Source organism: Mirounga angustirostris, unplaced genomic scaffold (genome assembly GCF_029215605.1).
Source record: "Mirounga angustirostris isolate CCGP_5_RB_7025 unplaced genomic scaffold, mMirAng1.0.hap1 SCAF_1, whole genome shotgun sequence".
NCBI classification, from domain to species: domain Eukaryota; kingdom Metazoa; phylum Chordata; class Mammalia; order Carnivora; family Phocidae; genus Mirounga; species Mirounga angustirostris.
Window position 1 is genome coordinate 146,513,445 of NW_026991709.1, and position 22,869 is coordinate 146,536,313.

The 22,869-nt window shown below is 37.3% G+C and overlaps 1 protein-coding gene across 6 annotated transcripts in view; it reads left to right on the forward strand.

The window, feature by feature from the left end:
• ULK4 (unc-51 like kinase 4) overlaps positions 1-22,869 on the forward strand; it is a 599,599-nt gene that overhangs the window by 461,879 nt on the left and 114,851 nt on the right. For all 6 annotated transcript variants that reach the window (XM_064589489.1, XM_064589509.1, XM_064589506.1 and 3 more), the window contains one exon: positions 18,271-18,456. In XM_064589489.1, the coding sequence (XP_064445559.1) occupies positions 18,271-18,456 (186 nt within the window). The remainder of the gene's footprint in view (positions 1-18,270; positions 18,457-22,869) is intronic.

Consider the following 22,869-nt stretch of genomic DNA (forward strand, 5'->3'; position numbering starts at 1 on the left):
AGATTGAAGCAAAAAATTTGTTGGAACTAAAAAGCAAAGTTCAGTAAGTTGGTGGATTATAATGTAATGCACAAAAACCAACAACTTTTCTTTCTGCTGACGTTAGTCTGATAGAAATAAAAATGGGGGGTCCCTTTTATAGAAGTGACTGAAACCATCCCATAAAAAAGGCCCAAAATAAATGTAATGAGAAAATTCAAATCATGTGATAACTTCAGAACATTTTGAAAGACATAATATATGACCTAAATAAATGGAGACATGCTGGGTATCTGGTAGTAAGACTTAAAAATATAGATTCTTCCTAAATTCATATACAAATTTAATTTTTTTCATAATTCCATCCATACTTTTTCATTGATCATTGAAATTATCCTATGGAATTAATGTGGGGTTTGCCATGAAAATCTTCAACAGAATGTCCTCTTTCCACTGTGCTTTCTCACACAATCCTCTCCTGTCTCTCACAAGATGCCTTTCAAGGAAAAGTGCAGGAACTCACAAAGAAGTAACTTATAGCAATGAAGAGAAAAAGAAAATGGGAATCAGTAGCAGATTTTGATCAAAATATTTCTGGAGGACAGAAGGAAACCTGTAGAAGAATTAAACTAGGGCAGAAGAAGCCTGGCCCCAAAACAGAGTGGTGGCAGGTGTTGGCCTTCCCACTGAAACTCCACAGCACCTCAGGCATCAGGGGAAGAGATGAAAACCAGGGCATTTTCAAAAGGCTGTGTGAGCAGCTCCACATTCAATCCCCTGTTTGCTCTTCTCCAACTTTCACGTGCAGAAGCTAGCTAGTATATGCCTTCCAAGATGGTGCCAGGACTTTGCCCTGCTGAAGCTGAAGCTGAAGCTGAGAAGAAATTCAACAGTACCACAGAAATAAAGCATTCCTGAATTTTCTGAGGAGGAGTGGTGGTAGAACTGATGATGGGGCCTCCCTAAAGCAAAGCTTCCCCAACTCCACACCCATGGTGGAAGGATGGGCTGCCACCCAAATGTGTATCTTTAGTCATGACCTGTCCCCTGAACTCCATACCTGAATGTCCTGTGCTATTGCCTATAATATCTCCTTAAGAGTATCTCTGCCAGTGGTGGTTCCCACAGTGATTGAGGACCTAACTCATGTTTTGTAGGCTCTGTGTCCTCTCGCTCTCCTCTATGAATTGCCTGGCTTCTGGCACATTCACTGTAGTCACACTGTCTCATTGCTCAGGATCTTGTGAATCACTGCCAGGCATTCGGACTGTATTCTAAATGCAGGGAGAAGTCACTGGAGGTTCTAAGAAGAAGAGTGATATGATCTGATTAAAGTTGAAACAACCACTGTGGCTTTTGTGTGGAAAACAGATTGGAAGGAGCACAAGTGGAAGCATGAGGGAACATTTGGTTACTTCTCGATAGCCACTTCTCGAGTGGCTGTCTCAAACATCTTTCTCTCATCCAGTGTCAGTGAAATCCACTTGAATCTTTCTGTGGTTTCTGTAGCTTTGCTGCTTCAGTAGAATTGTTTGAGTATCCTTCTATATTGACTGGCTGTGAGTTTTTAAATGAGCTCTGTTTCCCCATTCTGTAGTTACTGACAAGGATGTAAAGTTTTGTTACAAGAGTAAGGCAGGACAGTGCAGGAACCCCAGAAGTCAAGGCCAATTTGACTTACCTATGACTTTAAACTTGTTTTCAGATTTTTTTTTTTTTTTTTGACCCTAGTACTCTGGTCTGTGATATATAGACTTACAACTAAATCAATAATGGTAGTGGCAGGTTTTTTTCCTTCTAAATGTTCACTTTTAGGAATATAATTTGCCTGGGGGTCAATGAGACTAAAGAGTATCCTTATTTCTCAAGGGTAAGGGGGCAATGTCAAGACTGTGGGCAATAGTGTTTCCTTGGGTGATGTCATCTGGAATTACCACCATTTATCAGCTTAATGATATTTTTTGCTGCCTCTTTAGCTGAATTTGGGCAGGAGTTATATATTAAAATGAAGAAGAACAGGGATTGATGGCCTAATGTGAAATCTCGTTAAAGGTGTCCTAACAATACAGATGGAGTCTGTTTTCAAGGTGCTTTTAAACAGCATAAAAATAGAAAACATTGCATTATAAGGAGTTATTTTTTCTTTCTTGGTTAATTTGTTCTCTTCTCTGAAAATAAATATTCCCATATATTTTTGATTACCTCCAGGCAGCATTTTTAAAATACAATATAAAATGAGAACAATTTTCAAATGCATTTATTGTATTGGATAGATTGAATAAAGGGACACACAACTGTAATTTTTAATTGTTTTAAAATAGTTTTAAGAATTCAATTGTAAGTTTACTTTGAGGTATTGCTAAGTTATGTGTGCGTGTATATATGTATTATCTCTTCCATAAAGTGTTTGAGTTGGCCAATAAGAATGTTTGCAGTAAATTTAGTGTTGACAGGTAAAATACAAGATGCCAAGTGGACATACTTACACTAAAAAAATATTTGTTGTTTATCTGAAATTCAAACTTAATTGGATGTTTGGTTTTTTAAAGTCTGGTAATTCTAAGTAAAGTAGAAAACATAAATAAAATAATGAAGATGAGATAAGGTGAAGTTTCTATACAGGTATGAAGTCTAACATAATTGCTAAAGTTAGGTCATGGTTTTGGCCTTGAGAATTTTGGTTGCCACACAGAAATGGAAATATAACCGTTTATGAAATGTACATTGCCTAGAAAGTGGGAGAGGTTGACAGGGAGACAGTACCTTGGAGTCAGGAAACATTTTCTACTCTTTGGGTCTGAAAAAACACTTCTTCATGGATCTCCTTTAAAGGAAGGGACACTTTGTGATGGGGTTGATAGTGGTGATATCTACCTTTTATTGAGCATTTTATGAATTAGTGTCTTTCAAAGAGAATTTTTTAATTTAGATTAAGTTCATTTTACCTTTCTTTTTTACTTTTTGTAAATTATGCTTTTGCAGTCATATGTAAGGTCAAGAGGATTTCTCCCAGTTTTCTCTTTGAAATTTTATAGCTTTAAGTCTTATATTTATGTCTATCAACCACTTTTTTTTTTTTTTTTAAAGAATGAAATGAGTTTCAGAGATTCCTGAGGACTTGGGTTTCTTTCATTGAGTATGGATGTTCTCTGGTCATTCTGGGCCACCTTAGCACTAGAATTGACCTATGTTGTCAACCATTTTGAGTTAATTTTGATCTAGGGTAAAAGGTACAGATTGAAGTTTATGTTTTGGCATATTGTTCAAGCACCTTTATGATAAGTCTGAAAAGCCAGTAATGTTAGTTTTTCAACTTTTGTTCTTTTTCAAATTTGTTTTGGCTATCCTATGTCCTTTCCATTTCCATATAAAACTTAGAATCAGCTTGTCAGTTTCTGCCAAAACAAACAAACAAAAAACTACTGGGATTCTGAATGGGATTGCATTGAATCTGTAGACTAATTTGTAGGGAATGTCAGTTTAACAAAATTGAACCATCTGACTTATGAATAAGGTAGATCCCTCCCTTTATTTTGATCCTTTTTAATTCCTCTTGGCAATATTTTGTATTTTTCAGTATACAGGTCTCTTACCCTCTGTCACATCTAAGTTTTTCAATTTTTTGGGTGATACTGTACATGGTATTGTTTAATTCTGATTTTTGACTGTTGCTTACATATAAAAATACAGTTGATTTTGTATGTTGTTCTTAAATCGTGTAACTTTGTTATATTCATTTATGGGCTCTAGTAGCTTATTTGTAAATTACATTGGATTTTTTACAGAAAAGATCATATCTTCTGCAAATAAGCAGTTATGTCCTCCTTTCCAATCTGGATACCCCTTTCTAGGGCCTGACTGCTCTGGCCAAAGCCTCCCATTCGATGTTGAGTGGAAGTGGTGAAGCAGATGTCCTGTCTTTGTCTGATCTCAGGGTGAAGCATACCTTTTATCAGGTTGAAGAAGTTTCCTTCTATCTTCATTTGCTGAGTTTTTGTAGAAATAGATGTTGAATATTGATAAATACTCTTTCTATTGAGATGATCAATGGCTTTTCTTTTTAATTATTAATATGATGTTATGGATTGACTCTATCCATGTTCATGAGGGATATTGTTTTGTAGTTTACTTTTTTCTTATTTTCTTATTTTTAATTAAAGTATAGTTGATACATAATATTATATTAGTTTTTGGTGTACAACATAGTGATTCAACAATCACTCAAGAGGATGACCTGTCTGTCTGATGTGATTTCTACTATGGGGTCAGGGCCTAGGAATAAGCATTGTGGAATTTAAGAAACTGAAGAACACAGACTGGGGAAGCCAGCTGAAGAAACAGATATATACAAATGCAGAAGAAATCCATACCAGCTGCCTATAATAATCTGCCCAATCTTCCATTCATAAAATAAAAAAACCAAAGGTGGCTAGACTTTTGGGAGAGCATAACTGGAAGAAGCAAAAAACAAGACAAAACAAAAATAAACAGCTGAGCACAGAAGGAACAAAGTTGATAAGAAGTGTTATGGGTTGAATTGTGTCCCCCACAATTGAAGTCCTAACTCCTGGTATGCCAGAATTTTACCTTATTTGGAAATAGTGTTGTTCCAGATGTAATTGGTTAAGATGAGGTCATTGTCAAGTACAGTGGGCCTCTAATCCGATATGACTGGTGTCCTTAGAAGAAGACAACCATGTGAAGACAGACACACAGGGAGAATGTCATACGATGACAGAGGCAGAGATTGGAATTATGCAGCTACCAGTGAAGGAATGCCAATGATTGCCAAAAGGTAGCAAGAAGCAAGGGTGGGGGGGCGGAGCAAGATGGCGGAGGAGTAGGAGACCTGGATTTCGTCTCCTCTCAGGAATTCAGCTGGATAGGGATCAAACCATTCTGAACACCTACAAACCCAACAGGAAATCAAAGAAAAGAAGAGCAACAACTTTCTGAACAGAAAAGCGACCACTTTCTGGAAGGTAGGACGTGCGGAGAAGTGAATCCGAGGCGATATTCGGGAGGATAGACGGCGGGGGAGGGGCCTCCGTCGGCCGCTTCTGGCAAGTGATAGAGCCGCGGAGCACAAAATCGGAACTTTTAAAAGTCTGCTCCGCCGAGGGACGTCACTCTGGTGGCTAAGCGGGGGGTGGAACCCTCCGGGACAGTGTGGTCTCAGGACCCTCGGGGTCACAGAAGGACCGGGGGTGCCTGAGGGCAGCAGAGCTCCCAGGTATCGGAGCAGGGAAGCCGGCTGCAGAGGCGGAGCCCAGGCGCGGGCTCTCAGCTCGGGGTTGCCATAAACTGTGATCCGCGGCACAGCCGGGCCACTGCTCCTCCAGCAGGGACCCAACAAGCGGCAGATCCGGGGAGACTCCCCTTCCTCCCCCGGGAGGAGCCGCACAGGAGTGCACCGCAGGGATCTGCTGGGTTTTGAGACTCCACCCGGGGTCGGGTGCCAGAGAGAGAAACGCACGGTCACAGGCCGGGTGAGCACGGAGTGCGGCTGGAGACCGGGGAGACGGGAGTGACTGGCGGTTTTTCTCTGGGGGCTCACTGAGGAGCGGGGCCCCGAGTTCTCGGCTCCTCCAGGGCAGAGATTGGGAGGCTGCCATTTTCACGCTCCGCCTCCAAAGCTGTACGGAAAGCTCGCAGGGAACAAAAGCCCCGGAGAGCAAACCCGAGCAGATTACTTAGCCGGGAGGGGGCAAGGGCGGGGCAATTCCGCCTCCGGCAGAGACATTTGGAAACCACGGCAACAGGCCCCTCCCCAGAAGATCAGCGAGAACAGCCAGCCAAGGCCAAGTTTACCGATCAATGAGAACGGCAGAACTCCAGCGCTAGGGGAATACTGCACATAGAATTCACGGCTTTTTTACCATGATTCCTTAGTCTTTTAAAGTTAATTTTTTTTTTTAACTGTCTTTTTGTCTTTTTATTTCTTTTTGAATTTTTCTTTTTCCCTTTTTCAAACAACATCTTATCAATCCCTTTTTTTAAAAAAAAACATTTTTATTTTTCATTTTTAGAGTCATATTCTATCCCTTCATAGTAGTTACCCATATTTTTGGCTTATATATATAAGTTGTTCTCTCTTTAAAATTTTGAGATAGTTTCTTCTAACAGATTAAAATATACCCTAAATCTCTACTATATGGTGTTTTCTATTCCCCTGCCTGATCACATCCTCTCTCTTTTTTTTTCTTTTTTTAAATCTTCTTCTTTCTTTTTCAAACAACTTCTTATCAATTCCTTTTATAAAATTTTTTATAATTTCCATTTTTACAGTCATTTTCCATCCCTTCATCATATCAACCCTTATTTTTGTACATATATCTTTTTCTTTCTTTAAAATTTTGGGAGACACTTTCTTCTAAAAGACCAAAACACACCCCAAATCTAGTGTGTGGCACTGATCTATATACCATATAGATCATATTTGATCACATTCTGGTTTTTCTTTTGTTGTTGTTGTTTTGTTTTGTTTGTTTTTGTTTTTATCTTTATCTTTTTCTTTTTTTTTCTTTTTCTTTTTTCTCTCTTTCCCCTTCTTATCCCACTGCTTCAGGTCTTTTCTGATTTGTTTAGAGTATATTTTCTGGGGACGTGGTTACTCTGCTAGCATTTTGTTCTCTCATTAATCTATTCTCCTCTGCACAAAATGACGAGACGGAAAAAATCACCTCAACAAAAAGAACAAGAGGCAGTACCGACTGCCAGGGACCTACTCAATACGGACATTAGTACGATGTCAGATCTAGAGTTCAGAATCATCACTTTAAAGATACTAGCTGGGCTTGAAAAAAATATGGAAGTTATTAGAGAAACTCTTTCTGGAGAAGTAAAAGAGCTAAAATCCAACCAAGTAGAAATCAAAAAGGCTATTAATGAGGTGCAATCAAAATTGGGGGCGCTAACTGCTAGAATAAATGAGGCAGAAGAGAGAATCAGTAATATAGAAGATGAAATGCTGGAAAATAAAGAAGCTGAGAAAAAGAGAGATAAACAACTACTGGATCATGAGGGCAGAATTCGAGAGATAAGCGATACCATAAGACGAAACAACATTAGAATAATTGGGATCCCAGAAGAAGAAGAAAGAGAGAGAGGGGCAGAAGGTATAATGGAGCAAATTATAGCAGAGAACTTCCCTAATTTGGGGAAAGAAACAGGCATGAAAATCCAGGAAGCACAGAGAACCCCTCTCAAAATCAATAAAAATAGGTCAACTCCCCGACATCTAATAGTAAAACTTACGAGTCTCAGAGACAAAGAGAAAATCCTGAAAGCAGCTCGGGAGAAGAGATATGTAACCTACAATGGTAGAAACATTAGATTGGCAACAGACCTATCCACAGAGACCTGGCAGGCCAGAAAGGACTGGCAGGATATATTCAGAGCACTAAATGAGAAAAATATGCAGCCAAGAATACTCTATCCAGCTAGGCTGTCATTGAAAATTGAAGGAGAGATAAAAAGCTTCCAGGACAAACAAAAACTAAAGGAATTTGCACACACAAAACCAGCCCTACAGGAAATCTTGAAAGGGGTCCTCTAAGCAAAGAGAGACCCTAAAAGCAACATAGACCAGAAAGGAACACAGACAATATACGGTAACAGTCACCTTACAGGCAATACAATGGCACTAAATTCCTATCTTTCAATAGTTACCTTGAATGTAAATGGGCTAAATGCCCCAATCAAAAGACACAGGCTAACAGACTGGATTAAAAAACAAGATCCATCGATATGCTGTCTGCAAGAGACTCATTTTAGACCCAAAGACACCCCCAGATTGAAAGTGAGGGGGTGGAAAACCATTTACCATGCTAATGGACACCAAAAGAAAGCTGGGGTGGCAATCCTTATATCAGACAAATTAGATTTTAAACCAAAGACTGTAATAAGAGATGAGGAAGGACACTATATCATACTTAAAGGATCTATCCAACAAGAAGATCTAACAATTGTAAATATCTATGCCCCTAACATGGGAGCAGCCAATTATATAAGGCAATTAATAACAAAAGCAAAGAAACACATCAACAACAATACAATAATAGTGGGGGACTTTAACATCCCCCTCACTGAAATGGACAGATCATCTAAGCAAAAGATCAACAAGGAAATAAAGACTTTAAATGACACACTGGACCAAATGGACTTCACAGACATATTCAGAACATTCCACCCCAAAGCAACGGAATACACATTCTTCTCTAGTGCCCATGGAACATTCTCCAGAATAGATCACATCCTAGGTCATAAATCAGGTCTCAACCGGTACCAAAAGATTGGGATCATTCCCTGCCTATTTTCAGACCACAATGCTTTGAAACTAGAACTCAATCCCAAGAGGAAAGTCGGAAAGAACTCAAATACATGGAGGCTAAAGAGCATCCTACTGAAGAATGAATGGGTCAACCAGGAAATTAAAGAAGAATTAAAAAAATACATGGAAACCAATGAAAATGAAAACACAACTGTTCAAAATCTTTGGGATGCAGCAAAGGCAGTCCTAAGAGGAAAGTATATAGCAATACAAGCCTTTCTCAAGAAACAAGAAAGGTCTCAAGTACACAACCTAACCCTACACCTAAAGGAGCTGGAGAAAGAACAGCAAATAAAGCCTAAACCCAGCAGGAGAAGAGAAATCATAAAGATCAGAGCAGAAATCAATGAAATAGAAACTAAAAGAACAGTAGAACAGATCAACGAAACTAGGAGCTGGTTCTTTGAAAGAATTAACAAGATTGATAAACCCCTGGCCAGACTTATCAAAAAGAGAAGAGAAATGACCCAAATCAACAAAATCATGAATGAAAGAGGAGAGATCACAACCAACACCAAAGAAATACAAACAATTATAAGAACATATTATGAGCAACTCTATGCCAGCAAATTAGATAACCTGGAAGAGATGGATGCATTCCTAGAGATGTATCAACTACCAAAACTGAACCAGGATGAAATAGAAAACCTGAACAGACCTATAACCACTAAGGAAATTGAAGCAGTCATCAAAAATCTCCCAAAAAACAAAAGCCCAGGGCCAGATGGCTTCCCAGGGGAATTCTACCAAACATTTCAAGAAGAATTAATACCTATTCTTCTGAAACTGTTCCAAAAAATCGAAACGGAAGGAAAACTTCCAAACTCATTTTATGAGGCCAGCATTACCTTGATCCCCAAACCAGACAAAGACCCCATCAAAAAGGAGAATTACAGACCAATATCCCTGATGAACATGGATGCAAAAATTCTCACCAAAATACTAGCCAATAGGATCCAACAGTACATTAAAAGGATTATTCACCATGACCAAGTGGGATTTATCCCTGGGCTGCAAGGTTGGTTCAACATCCGCAAATCAATCAATGTGATACAGTACATTAACAAAGGAAAGAACAAGAATCATATGATCCTCTCAATAGATGCAGAAAAAGCTTTTGACAAAGTACAGCATCCTTTCTTGATCAAAACTCTTCAGAGTATAGGGATAGAGGGTACATACCTCAATATCATAAAAGCCATCTATGAAAAACCTACAGCAAATATTATTCTCAATGGGGAAAAACTGAGAGCTTTCCCCCTAAGGTCAGGAACGCGGCAGGGATGTCCACTATCACCACTGCTATTCAACATAGTATTGGAAGTCCTAGCCACAGCAATCAGACAACAAAAAGAAATCAAAGGCATCCAAATTGGCAAAGAAGAAGTCAAACTCTCACTCTTTGCAGATGATATGATACTTTATGTGGAAAACCCAAAAGACTCCACCCCAAAACTGCTAGAACTCATACAGGAATTCAGTCAAGTGGCAGGATATAAAATCAATGCACAGAAGTCAGTGGCATTCCTATACACCAACAACAAGACAGAAGAAAGAGAAATTAAGGAGTCGATCCCATTTACAATTGCACCCAAAACCATAAGATACCTAGGAATAAATCTAACCAAAGAGACAAAGGATCTTTACTCAGAAAACTATAAAATACTCATGAAAGAAATTGAGGAAGACACAAAGAAATGGAAAAACGTTCCATGCTCATGGATTGGAAGAACAAATATTGTGAAGATGTCAATGCTACCTAGAGCAATCTACACATTCAATGCAATCCCCATCAAAATACCATCCACTTTTTTCAAAGAAATGGAACAAATAATCCTAAAATTTGTATGGAACCAGAAAAGACCCCGCATAGCCAGAGGAATATTGAAAAAGAAAAGCAAAGCCGGTGGCATCACAATTCCGGACTTCAAGCTCTATTACAAAGCTGTCATCATCAAGACAGCATGGTACTGGCACAAAAACAGACACATAGATCAATGGAACAGAATAGAGAGCCCAGAAATGGACCCTCAACTCTATGGTCAACTAATCTTCGACAAAGCAGGAAAGAATGTCCAATGGAACAAAGACAGTCTCTTCAACAAATGGTGTTGGGAAAATTGGATAGACACATGCAGAAGAATGAAACTGGACCACTTCCTTACACCACACACAAAAATAGACTCCAAATGGCTGAAAGACCTCAATGTGAGACAGGAGTCCATCAAAATCCTAAAGGAGAACACAGGCAACAACCTCTTTGACCTCAGCCGAAGCAACTTCTTCCTAGAAACATCGCCAAAGGCAAGGGAAGCAAAGGCAAAAATGAACTATTGGGACTTCATCAAGATAAAAAGCTTTTGCAAAGCAAAGGAAACAGTTAAGAAAACCAAAAGACAACCGACAGAATGGGAGAAGATATTTGCAAATGACATATCAGATAAAGGGCTAGTATCCAAAATCTATAAAGAACTCATCAAACTCAACACCCAAAGAACAAAGAATCCAATTAAGAAATGGGCAGAAGACATGAACAGACATTTTTCCAAAGAAGACATCCAAATGGCCAACAGACACATGAAAAAGTGCTCAATATCGCTCGGCATCAGGGAAATCCAAATCAAAACCTCAATGAGGTATCACCTCACACCAGTCAGAATGGCTAAAATTAACAAGTCAGGAAACGACAGATGTTGGCGGGGATGCGGAGAAAGGGGAACCCTCCTACACTGTTGGTGGGAATGCAAACTGGTGCAGCCACTCTGGAAAACTGTATGGAGGTTCCTCAAAAAGTTGAAAATAGAGCTACCATATGATCCAGCAATTGCACTACTGGGTATTTACCCCAAAGATACAAAAGTAGGGATCCGAAGGGGTACGTGCACCCCGATGTTTATAGCAGCAATGTCCACAATAGCCAAACTGTGGAAAGAGCCAAGATGTCCATCGACAGATGAATGGATAAAGAAGATGTGGTATATATATACAATGGAATATTATGCAGCCATCAAAAGGAATGAGATATTGCCATTTGCAACAACGTGGATGGAACTGGAGGGTATTATGTTGAGTGAAATAAGTCAAACAGAGAAAGACATGTATCATATGATCTCACTGATATGAGGAATTCTTAATCGCAGGAAACAAACTGAGTGTTGTTGGAGTGGGGGGTGGGGTGGGAGGGATGGGGTGACTGGGTGATATACGCTGGGGAGTGTATGTGCTCTGGTAAGCGCTGTGAATTGTGCAAGACTGTTGAATCTCAGATCTGTACCTCTGAAACAAATAATGCAATATATGTTAAGAAAAAAAAAAAAAAGAAGAAGAAGAAGAAGAAGGTAGCAGGAGGGGAAGAATGAAGCGGGGGAAATCGGAGGGGTAGACGAACCATGAGAGACGATGGACTCTGAAAAACAAACAGGGTTCTAGAGGGGAGGGGTGTGGGAGGATGGGTTAGCCTGGTGGTGGGTATTTAGGAGGGCACATTCTGCATGGAGCACTGGGTGTTGTGCACAAACAATGAATCATGGAACACATCATCTAAAACTAATGTTGTAATGTAAGGGGATTAACATAAGAATAAAAAAATTAAAAAAAAAAAAAAAAAAAGAAGCAAGGGTGGAATCTGCTATGGATTTCAGAGGAAGTGTGGCCTTTCCCTTTGGTTTCAGACTTCTAACTTCCAGAACTGTCAGATAACAAATTTCTATTTTTTGTGCCACCTGTTTGTGGTACTTTGTTATGGTCTCCTAGGAAACTACTACTGGGAATTAAAGTTCTGTTTTACTTCCATAAAATGAATGTTCAAGTAGCCCACAGAAAGTTTTAAAAAAATGGGAAGGAAATCAGAGTAACAAGAAACAGAGGAAAAATACAGAAGATGAATAATAAAATTGCATATTGCACTTAAACCCTAGCATCTTAATATTTACCTTAAATGTAAATGATTTAAATGCACCAATTAAAGACAAAGATAGCTAGAATGGATAACAAACATGATTCAACAATATGTTGTCTATAAAAACCTCATTTAATAGGTTGAAAGTAAAGGTTGAAAAGTATGTACTATGCAAATATTAATTTTAGAAAAACAGGACTGACTTTTTTTTTTTTTTTTTTTTTTGCGAGAGAGAGAATGAGAGAGAGCACGAGAGGGAGGAGGGTCAGAGGGAGAAGCAGACTCCCTGCTGAGCAGGGAGCCGATGTGAGACTCGATCCCGGGACTCCAGGATCATGACCTGAGCCGAAGGCAGTCGCTTAACCAACCGAGCCACCCAGGCGCCCCAGGACTGACTTTCTTAATATCAGATAAAGTAGACTTCTGAGCAGGAAAAATTACTAGAGATGGGGATATTGCATAATGATAAGGGCAGTCCCACTGAGGTGACAACCATTTCAAATGTATGTATACCAAACAACAAGACTGCAAAGTACATGAAGCAAAAAAATGGTAGTGCTAAAAGGACAAATAGATTCACAACTATAGTGGATTTCAAAACTCCACTCTCCAGCAATTAATAGAGGAACTAGACAGAAAATCAAGAATATAGAAAAATTGAACAAAACAATCAACAGGATATAATTGACATTTATAGAACACCCTATCCAAACAACTACAGAATACATATTTTTTTCAAGTACCCATGGAACATTCACACATCCTGGGCCATAAAATAAACCTTAACAAATGTAAAATAAAGTAATACAGAATGGATTTTCTGAGCATAATGAAATCAAACTAGAAGTCAGTAATTAAGAGACCATAGGAAAATTTCCAACATTTAAAAAGAAACACCCTTTAAATAATTCATGGATCAAAAAGGATTTTGCAAGGGAAGTTTTTTAAATGCATAAAAATGAATGAAAAAGAAAACATATCAAATACGTAGAATGCAGAGGCACCTGGGCGGCTCAATTGGTTAAGCATCCAAATCTTGATTTCTGTTCAGGTCATGATGTCAGGGTCCTGGGACTGAGCCCCATGTCAGGCTCCATGCTCAGGGGGGAGTCTGCTTGAGGGTTCTCTCCCTCTCCCTCTGCCCCTCCCCATCTGCTCTCTCTCTCTAAAATAGATAAATCTTTAAAAAAAAATATGTAGAAAGCAGCTAAAGCACTACTGAGGAAAATTCATAGTAACAAAAGCTTTCATTAGAAAAGAAGAAAGATCTTAAATCAATAATCTAAGTTTCCACCTCCAGAAACTGGAAAAAGAACAGCATAATGAACCCAAAGCAAGCAAAAGGGAGGAAATAATAAGGATAAAACCAGAAATTAGTGAAATTGAAAAAAGAAAAACAATACAGAAAAATCAATGAAGCAAAAACCTGACACTCAACAAAATTGAAAAATCTCTAGCAAACTAACAAAGATTAAAAAAAGACAAAATTACCAATATAAGGAGTGAAACAGGAAATGTCAGTATAGATCCACAGTCATTAAAAGGATAATAGTGGAATATTATGAATAATTTTATGCTCATAAATTCTGTAAGTAGAAGAAATGGACAAATTCTTTAAGAAGTACCAAAACCCTTAGATAAGATAAACACCTTAATAGTCCTATACTCATTAAAATCATTAAAGAAATTGAATTTGTAATTTAAAAGTTCTGGAAAAGCTATCTCCTAGCCTAGATGATTCCAACCAAACATTTAAAGAGTTTTTAATACCAATTTTAAGGGGAGTTTTATGAAGATACTATTACCCTGACGCTAAACTAAAAAAAACTACAAAAACAAAACATAACCTAAGCCTACAAGATCTCTTATAAACTTAGATACAAACATTTTCAATAAAATATTAGCAAATTGGAAACACCAGTGTATAAAAAGAATTAATACTATGACCAAGCAGGATTTATTGCATTTGCAAAGCTTGTTCACTGTCCAAAAATGCATAAATGTATTCTAACATATAAACAAGTGAAAGAAGAAATATCACATGATCATATCAGTTATTACAGAAAAAGGTATTTGACAAAGCCAGCACTCATGGTAAAAGTTCTCAACAAACTAGAATTAGAGGGGGAACTTTCTCAACTTGATAAAGGGCATCTATGCAAAACCTACAGCTAACATCATACTTAATGCTAAAAGACTGAATCCTTTTTCCCTATGATTGAGAACAAAGCAAGGGCGTCTGTCTGCTTCCCCCCATTTTTATTCACTGTAGTACTGGAAGTTCTAGTCAGTACAGTAAGGCAAGAAAAGAAATAAAAGACATACTGTATGGAAGAAAGAGCAAAAGCCATCCCTGTTTGCATGTGACACAATTGTCTATGTAAAAAATTCAAAGGGATCTACAAAAACACTCAGCATTAATACATGAGTTCAGCAAGGTTGCAGGATCCAAAATCACCAAACAAAAATCAGTTGTATTGCTATTCTGACAGCGAACATGTGGAAACAAATATTAAAATCACCATTTATAATTTGCAAAGAAAATTAAGTACTAAGATATAAATATAACAAAATATACAGGATCTATTATATCCTTGACATTGCAAAACTGTGATGAAAGAAATCAAAGAAGAGATACCTAAATGGAGAGACATTGCATGTTCCTGCATTAGAAGACTCAACAGACTAAAAATGTCAGTTCTTGCCAGTTTCATGGACAATTTTAAGTCAATTCCTATTAAAATTCCAGTAAAGTATTTAATAAATAGACAAGCTTATTCTAAAATTTATGTAGAAAAATAATGGGCCTTAGCATAGCTAAAATAATTTGAAAAAGAAGAATGAAGTTGGAGGAAACACTCTACCTGGTGTTAACACTTATTATATAGCTACAGTAACAAGATGGTGTATTATTATTGGTGGACAGATGGACACTGAGATCAATGGAACAGAATAGAGAACTCAGAAACAGGCTCACACAAACATGCCCAACTGATTTTTTAATGAAGATGTGAAAATAATTCAGTGGAGAAACCAATTTTTAAGAATGATGCTAGAGCAATTGTACATTTGGTGGCAAAAATAAATAAATAGAAGAACCTCTACCTAACCCTCATACTTTATTCAAAAATTTATTTAAATGTAAATTTTGAAACTTTTAGGAAAAAAATAGAAAATCTTCAGGACTGAGGGCTAGGCAAAGAGTTTTTAAACTTGATACCAAAAGCACAATCCCAGTGAAATACAACCACAAATTGGACCTAATCAAAATTAAAATTTTCTTTCTGCAAAAGAATAAAGTGGATGAAAAGACAAGCTACGAACTGGGAGAAAATGTTTGCAAACCACATATCTGAAAAAGAAGTCGTATCTAGAATATTTAAAGAACTTTGAAATATCAAAAATAAAGCAACAAACAATCCAGTTAGCAGAGGACAAAAGACATGAACAGATGAAAAGATATTCACTGTCAGTTGCAAGTAGGGAAATGCAAATTAAAACCACAATGAGCTATCACCACCTGCCTATTAGAGTGCCTAAAATAAAAAATACTGATAACACCAAATGCTGGTAAAGATGCTGAGAAACTGGATCTCTTATACATTGCTTCTAGGAATATAAAATTGTAAAATGGTACAGCCATTCTGGAAAACAGTTTGCTAGTTTCTTAAAAATCTAAACATGAGCCTCCCATTCAACCCAATAATGTACTCTTGGGCATTTATGTGAATGAGAAATGAAAGTTTATGTTCACATAAAAACTTACACAAATGTTCTCTTAGCAGTTTTACTTGGGATAGCTCCAAATTGGAAATAATTCAAATTTCCTTTAAGGAGCAAGTAGTTAAACTGGTACATCCATACCATGGGATACAACTCAGTAATAAAAAGAAATGAACTGTTGATACTCACAAAAACTTGGATGAATCTCAAAGAAATTATGTTGAGTGAAGAAAGCCATATGTACTATGTGCTTTCATTTATGTAACTTACTTGAAACGACAAAATGGCCAATAGGTTAGTGGTTGCCGGGGATTAGAAATGGAGGAGGGAGAGAGTTGGCTTTTGCTATGAAAAGAATCCTTATGATAGAATTGTTCTTTATCTTAAGGTAGTGGGTGTCGCCAAATCTACTTATGTGATAAAATGGCATAGAACTAAATACATATGTATACACACACACAACACACATGTAAAAGCAGTAGAATCTGAATAAGGTCAGTGGATTATATCAATGTTAATTTCCTGGTTGTTCTATTGTACTTTAGTTATGGAAGATGTTTCCATTGGGGAAAATGGGTGAAATATGTATGAGATCTCTCTGTACTGTTTCTTACAACTACATACGAACCTACAGATATCTCAGAATAAAAGATTAATTCACATGCAAAAAATGAAGTTGGACCCCTGCTAACACCATATTCAAAATTAACTCAAAATGGATCAAAGACCTAAATGTAAAAGCTAAAACTGTAACATTCTTAGAAGAAAAAATAAGTGTAAGAGCTAAAAGTTTTAAAAATTCTTAGAAGCATAAATCTCAGAACATTGGAGTAGGTGATGGTTTCTTCGGTAGGATACCAGAATCACAAACAATAAAAAAACAGATGAATTTGGATTCATCAAAATAAAATATTTTGTGCTTCAAAGGATACTATCAAGAAAGTGAAAAGACAACCCACAGAATAGGAAAACATTTTTGAAAATCTGCTAAGGGACTTGTTTTTAAAATATATAAAGAATACTAAGTCTTGATCATAAAGTGGCAGATGACCCATTTTATAAAAGGGCAAAGGATCTGAATGGACATTTCTCCAAAGAAGATGTACAAATGGCCAATAAGCAGATGAAAAGCTGCTCCCCATTATTAGTCATTATGGAAGTACAAATGAAAACCAGTGAGTTACCACTCTGTACCTACTAGGATGGCTGTAATTAAACATACAGATAACAGCAAGTGTTGGTGAGAATGTGGAGAAACTGGAACCTTCCTACATTGCTGGTGCTAATGGCAGCTTTGAAAAACAGTTTGGCAGTTCCTCAAAAGGTTAGACATAGAATTATCATATGACCCAGCAATCACTTCTAGGTATACACCCAAAAGAAATGAAAACCTACGTCTGCACCAAAACTTATACACAAATGTTCACAACAGTATTATTCATAATAGCCAGAAAGTGAAAACAACCCAAATGTTCATCAGCTGATGAATGGATAAACAAAATGTGGTCTATTCATACAACAGGATATTTATATGCTAAACAATAAAAAGAAATGAAATACTGTTCCATGCTATAGCAGGATGAATCCTGAAAACATTATACTAAGTAAAAGAAGCCAATCACAAAGGATCCTATTTTTGTATGATTTCATGTTTCAGATAATGAAAAAACATTCTAAAATTGATTGTGGTGATGGTTGCACAACTCTGCATATACTAAAAATCTCTGCATTCTACATGTTAAATGAGTAAATGGCTCAAGCTCTTACCAATAACCTTTCCATTTTTAAAGTTTTATTTTAAGATGCTTTGTAGTATGATTATTATTATTTCATACTATACCTTTTAATACAGAACAGAAACAATGCTCTCTGTCCCACTGGTTTAGTCAATAATTTGGACATGGACAAGTTCAGAATGTTTCTTTGTATCTCCTAGGAAGTAGATTTTTCCTAAACAAGTCAATAGTAAGCAAGAACGGATGGGTCGTGCTCCTGAAAATTCAGGCTATTTCCATTCCTACAGATGGACACACACGCCTGTGTGTATATATTCACATATTAGGAATGCATATAAAATATATGCTGGTCCTCTGCTTGTTACAGGCTGTTCTTTACTATGGATTAAAGAAAGGACTGAGGGACTTTCTTCTGATTTTGTGCTATTAGCCTTGATTCATTGTATGCATTTTGAAAGAGATTTAAAAAAATCCCGAGTTAGTCCATCTTTGTACTCACTTAGACTGACATTCTTCCCTTTGAGCCACATTTTCCTGTGTTTCTTGAGGAATACCAACACTGTCCTCAATTAACTTAAGTAGTCCTATTTGTTAATTTGCAGCTTCCAAATGAGGATCCTGAAATTTTTGAAGTGTCATCCAAATGTCTGTCCATACTGGTTCAGCTGTACGGAGGGGAAAACCCAGACAGCCTGTCTCCTGAAAATGCAGAGAACTTTGCCGATTTACTGACATCTAAGGAGGACCCAAAAGAGCAGAAGCTTCTGTTGAAGATTCTCAGAAGAATGGTGAGTCCCTACAGAAACTGGGGCCAGGGTGGGTGGCTTCAGTGGCAGCTGATGCAAGAGAGTAGTGATTTTCTTCCACCCTGATTTCAGTAAAAGAATTCCCAGGTACCTTTCTTGGCAGTCACCTCTTGATAACATTTTTTGCGTTCTGCTTGTCTATCTGCATATACATGTATTTTTTTTTTTATTCTGAACTGTTGAAGAATAAGTTAGAGACATCGTGCCCTCTCACCCCTTAAGGCATTAAATGTGCATTTTCTAATAAAATGGATGTTCTTTTCACCACAGTAATCAAAATCAAGAAATGTAACATTGATACACTTCTTTTACTGATGGGCTATGCATATTTCAGTTCTGTCAATTGCTCCAATAATGTCTTTTAATGTCTTTTATAGCTTTTTTTTTTTTTTTCCTGGTACAGGATCCAGTCCAGGATCACATATGTTGGTAGACACTTGTCTTTAATCTGGACTAGTCCTGCCACCTTTCTTCATCTTGCATGGCATTTTTGAAGAATATAGGCTGGGTGTTCTGTAGGCTCTCATTCAGTTTGGGTCTGTGTAATGTTTTCTGATGATTAGATTCAGGAAAACCCCAGAAGGGAAATTGTGTCTTTCTCACTCCTTCACACCCAGAGGCTCATGACGTCTGTTCGCCCCTTCACTGGTGATGTTAATTTTGATCCCTGGGAATAATCGATGGCAGCCATTATTTTTAATGTTGCAATGGTTGCAAGATGGAGATCTTCTGACTTCCAACATTTCTAACTCCCAATATTCTACTTTAAGAAGAAATTTCCTTTTGCCTCATTGGTTTTGTTTTGTATTTTACAAATGTCTATAGCTGATGTTTATTTGAAAGTACTTTTGAAAACTGACTCATTTTCTTTTTACAATAGCTATTATTCTGCTGGTTTGGAAAGCCATTATATATTGTAGCTATTGTTGAAATTAATGAAGGGGTAGAGGTCCCATTCGTCTGTGTCATGTTCTGGCTTGTCAGTCTGTGTTTACCTCTAGATATAGATATCTTGAGGAGTCCGTTGGCAGTGGAGGCTACGGATGCTCCAGAGACTAATATTCAAGACAACTTTTGTGCCAGTTTGATAGACAACTGTAGTGCGTGACCCAGCTAAATCTATAGGGCAGGTTATGAGTGACAGATTGGAAGGGAGATAGAGATTTACCCTGAAATGATTTCTTTACAGTTTCTGACATGCCACCTATAGGGCCAATTAGATTCTGTTTGGGCAAGAAAGTTAAATCCAGGTGATTTTGACCTGTATATGTGAAAACAGAAGTCGTTTCTGATGCTGCTCATCCTTTTTCATTTTTTAATTGAGGTAATATATATTATTGTATATATAACGTATATATGTTTATATATAAAACATAATATATATTATGTATATTATATATAGATATTATTTATATATAACATAAAATTTACCATCTTAACCAGTTTTAATTATATAGTTCAATGGTATTGTGTGCATTCTAATTTCTGTCTCTATAAATTTGTCTACTCTCAGTCCCTCGTATAAGTGGAAGCATACAATATTTGCCCTTTTATGTCTGGCTTATTTCACTTCGTGTAGTATCTTTGGGGTTCAGCCTTGGTGTAACCTGTGCCAGAATTTCCTTCCTATTTAAGGTTGAAGAATGTTCCATTGTGCGTATAGACCACATTTTGTTTATCTTTCCATCTGTTGATGGACATTTGGGTGGTTTCTACCTTTTCTGCTCCACTTACTTTTTTTTTTTTTTTTTTTGTCTTTTTATTATTATCACAATAGACTCATGGCATTTTCTTTTATTCAGTGTGTTGTAATCCACTGCTTTCTACTGTGGCCAGTGAGAACCTCTTCGGAGGGGCTGTGTCTTTTGACATGCCCCCATCATTTTTTTTGAGCACTTCCATCTTTTTTCTTTTTGTAATCACGTGTGTATTCTCTTGTTGTAATTGAAGTGTTGACAGACAATATTATTATTAGTTTCAGGTGTACAACATAGCGATTCAACAATTCCTTCTATACATTACAGTGTTCACCACAGTAAATGTGGTTCTCTGTCACCATACAAAGTTTTTTAAAATTATTGCCTATATTCCCTGTGTTGTACTTTTCATCCCTGTGATGCATTTATTTTATAAATGGAAGTTGGTACCTCTTGAACCCCTTCAGCTATTTCGCCCACCACCCCCCCCAGCCCGTCTTCCCCCTGGCCACTACCAGTTTGTTCTCTGTATTTGAGTTTGTTTCTGTTTTTGTTTATTGTGTGTTGTAGAGTTCACATATAAGTAAAATCATGTGGTAGTTTTCTTTCTCTGTCTGACTTATTTTGCTTAACATAATACTCTCTAGGTCCATCCATACTGTTGCAAATGGCAAGATTTCATTCTTTCTATGGCAGAGTATATATATTTGTATAAATATGTATATATTGCATATATATATTTCATTGTATATTCATAGTGTGTATACATATATATACAAACACACATGCACAGACACAGACACACACAGACACATACATCTTTATCCATTCATCTATCAATGGATGCTTAGGTTACTTCCGTATCTTGGCTATTATAAATAATGCTGCAATTGGTATTAAATATTTGGTAGAATTCTCCAGTGAAATCATTTAGGCCAGAAGATTGCTTTTTGGGAATTTTTAAATTATGAATTCAATTTCTTTAATGATTATAGGACTATTAAGGTGTTTACCTTAGCTGAGTTTTGGTACTTTTTAAAGAATTTGTCCATTTCTTCTAGTTTCAGAATTTATGAGCATAAAATTATTCAGAATATTCTGCTATTATCTTTTTCAAATTAGTGTTTTCCTTTTCTTTGGTTAAATACCCAGTAGTGGAATTACTGGATCATATGGTATTTCTCATTTTTTTAGGGACCTCCATACTGTTTTCCACAGTGGCTACACCAGTTGACATCCATACCAACAGTGCACAAGGGGTTGGGGTTCCCTTTTCTCTACCTCATCACCAAAACTTGTTATTTTTTGTCTTTTTGATTCTAGTCATTATGACAGGTGTGAGGTGGTGTCTCATTGTGTTTTGGACTGGCATTTCCCTGTTGATGAGTGATGTTGAGCATCTTTACATGTATCTGTTGGCCATCTATGTGTCTTCTTTGGAAAAATATCTGTTGAGGTCCTTTGCTCATTTTTTCATCAAATTGGTTTTTTGGTGTTGAGTTGTGTGACTTCTTTATATATATTGGATATTACCCTCTTATCGAATGTATCACTTGCAAATATCTTCTCTCATTTAATAGATTGCCTTTTTGTTTTGTTGATGGTTTCCTTTGCTGTGCAAAAGCTTTTTAGTTTGGTGCTGTCCTAATAGTTTATCTTTGCTTTTGTTTCCTTTGCCTCAGGAGACATCTAGAAAAATGTTGCTATAGCTGATGTCAGAGACATTATTGCATGTGTTTTCTTCTAGGATTTTTATGGTTTTAGGTCTCACATGTAGGTCCTGAATCCGTTTATTTTGGGTATGGTGTAAGAAAGTGGCCCAATTTCATTCTTATGCATGTAGCTGTCCAGTTTTCCCAGCACCATTTATTGAAGAGACTGTCTTTCCTTCATTGCATATTCTTGCCTCCTTTGTTGTAGATTAACTGACCATGTAAGTGTGGGTTTATTTCTGGGCTCTCTATTAAGCACTTTCCATCATAACATGATATTCCAGGTTCATCTTCTACCTTTTTTCTGCAGCAGCCCTGGAGTTAGCCATTCCTCCAAGGAACCATGGAACTTTTTCCTGGAGTTTTCTTGCTTTTCATTTAGAAAACAAGATACAAAAATGTTCAAGGGTGAAATTATGAGGACTGTTTGCTTAACAGGAAAAACAGCCTGGACAGTCCCAAGAGTCCTATCCCAAGTTGTACCATCGCATAGAGGAAAGCTCTGCAAGTCACTGTCACCTGGATGTCTCTGACTTAGCTACGCAGGAATGCCCACCGTGTTTGCAGGCCAGCCATCTGTGAGGCGTGTTTTAAAATCTCCCAAAGCTTTCTAAATTACCCTGGGTCAGTCAGTGGTGGGTTCAAGTTGTGTAAAACACAGTCAGGGATTCTGAGGCCCATTCAGCTCAGCTGAGCCCTGGAACTTGCCTATCCTGAAACTCAGTTCTTTTTTTTAAATTTAATTTTAATATGTTATGTTAGTCACCATACAATACATCATTAGTTTTTGATGTAGTGATCCACGCTTCATTGTTTTCATATAACACCCAGTGCTCCATGCAGTACGTGCCCTCCTTAATACCCATCACCGACCTAACCCATTCCCCCACCCCCGTCCCTTCTAACACCCTCAGTTTGTTTCTCAGAGTCCATAGTCTCTCATGGTTTGTCTCCCCCTCCGATTTCCCCCCCTTCATTTTTCCCTT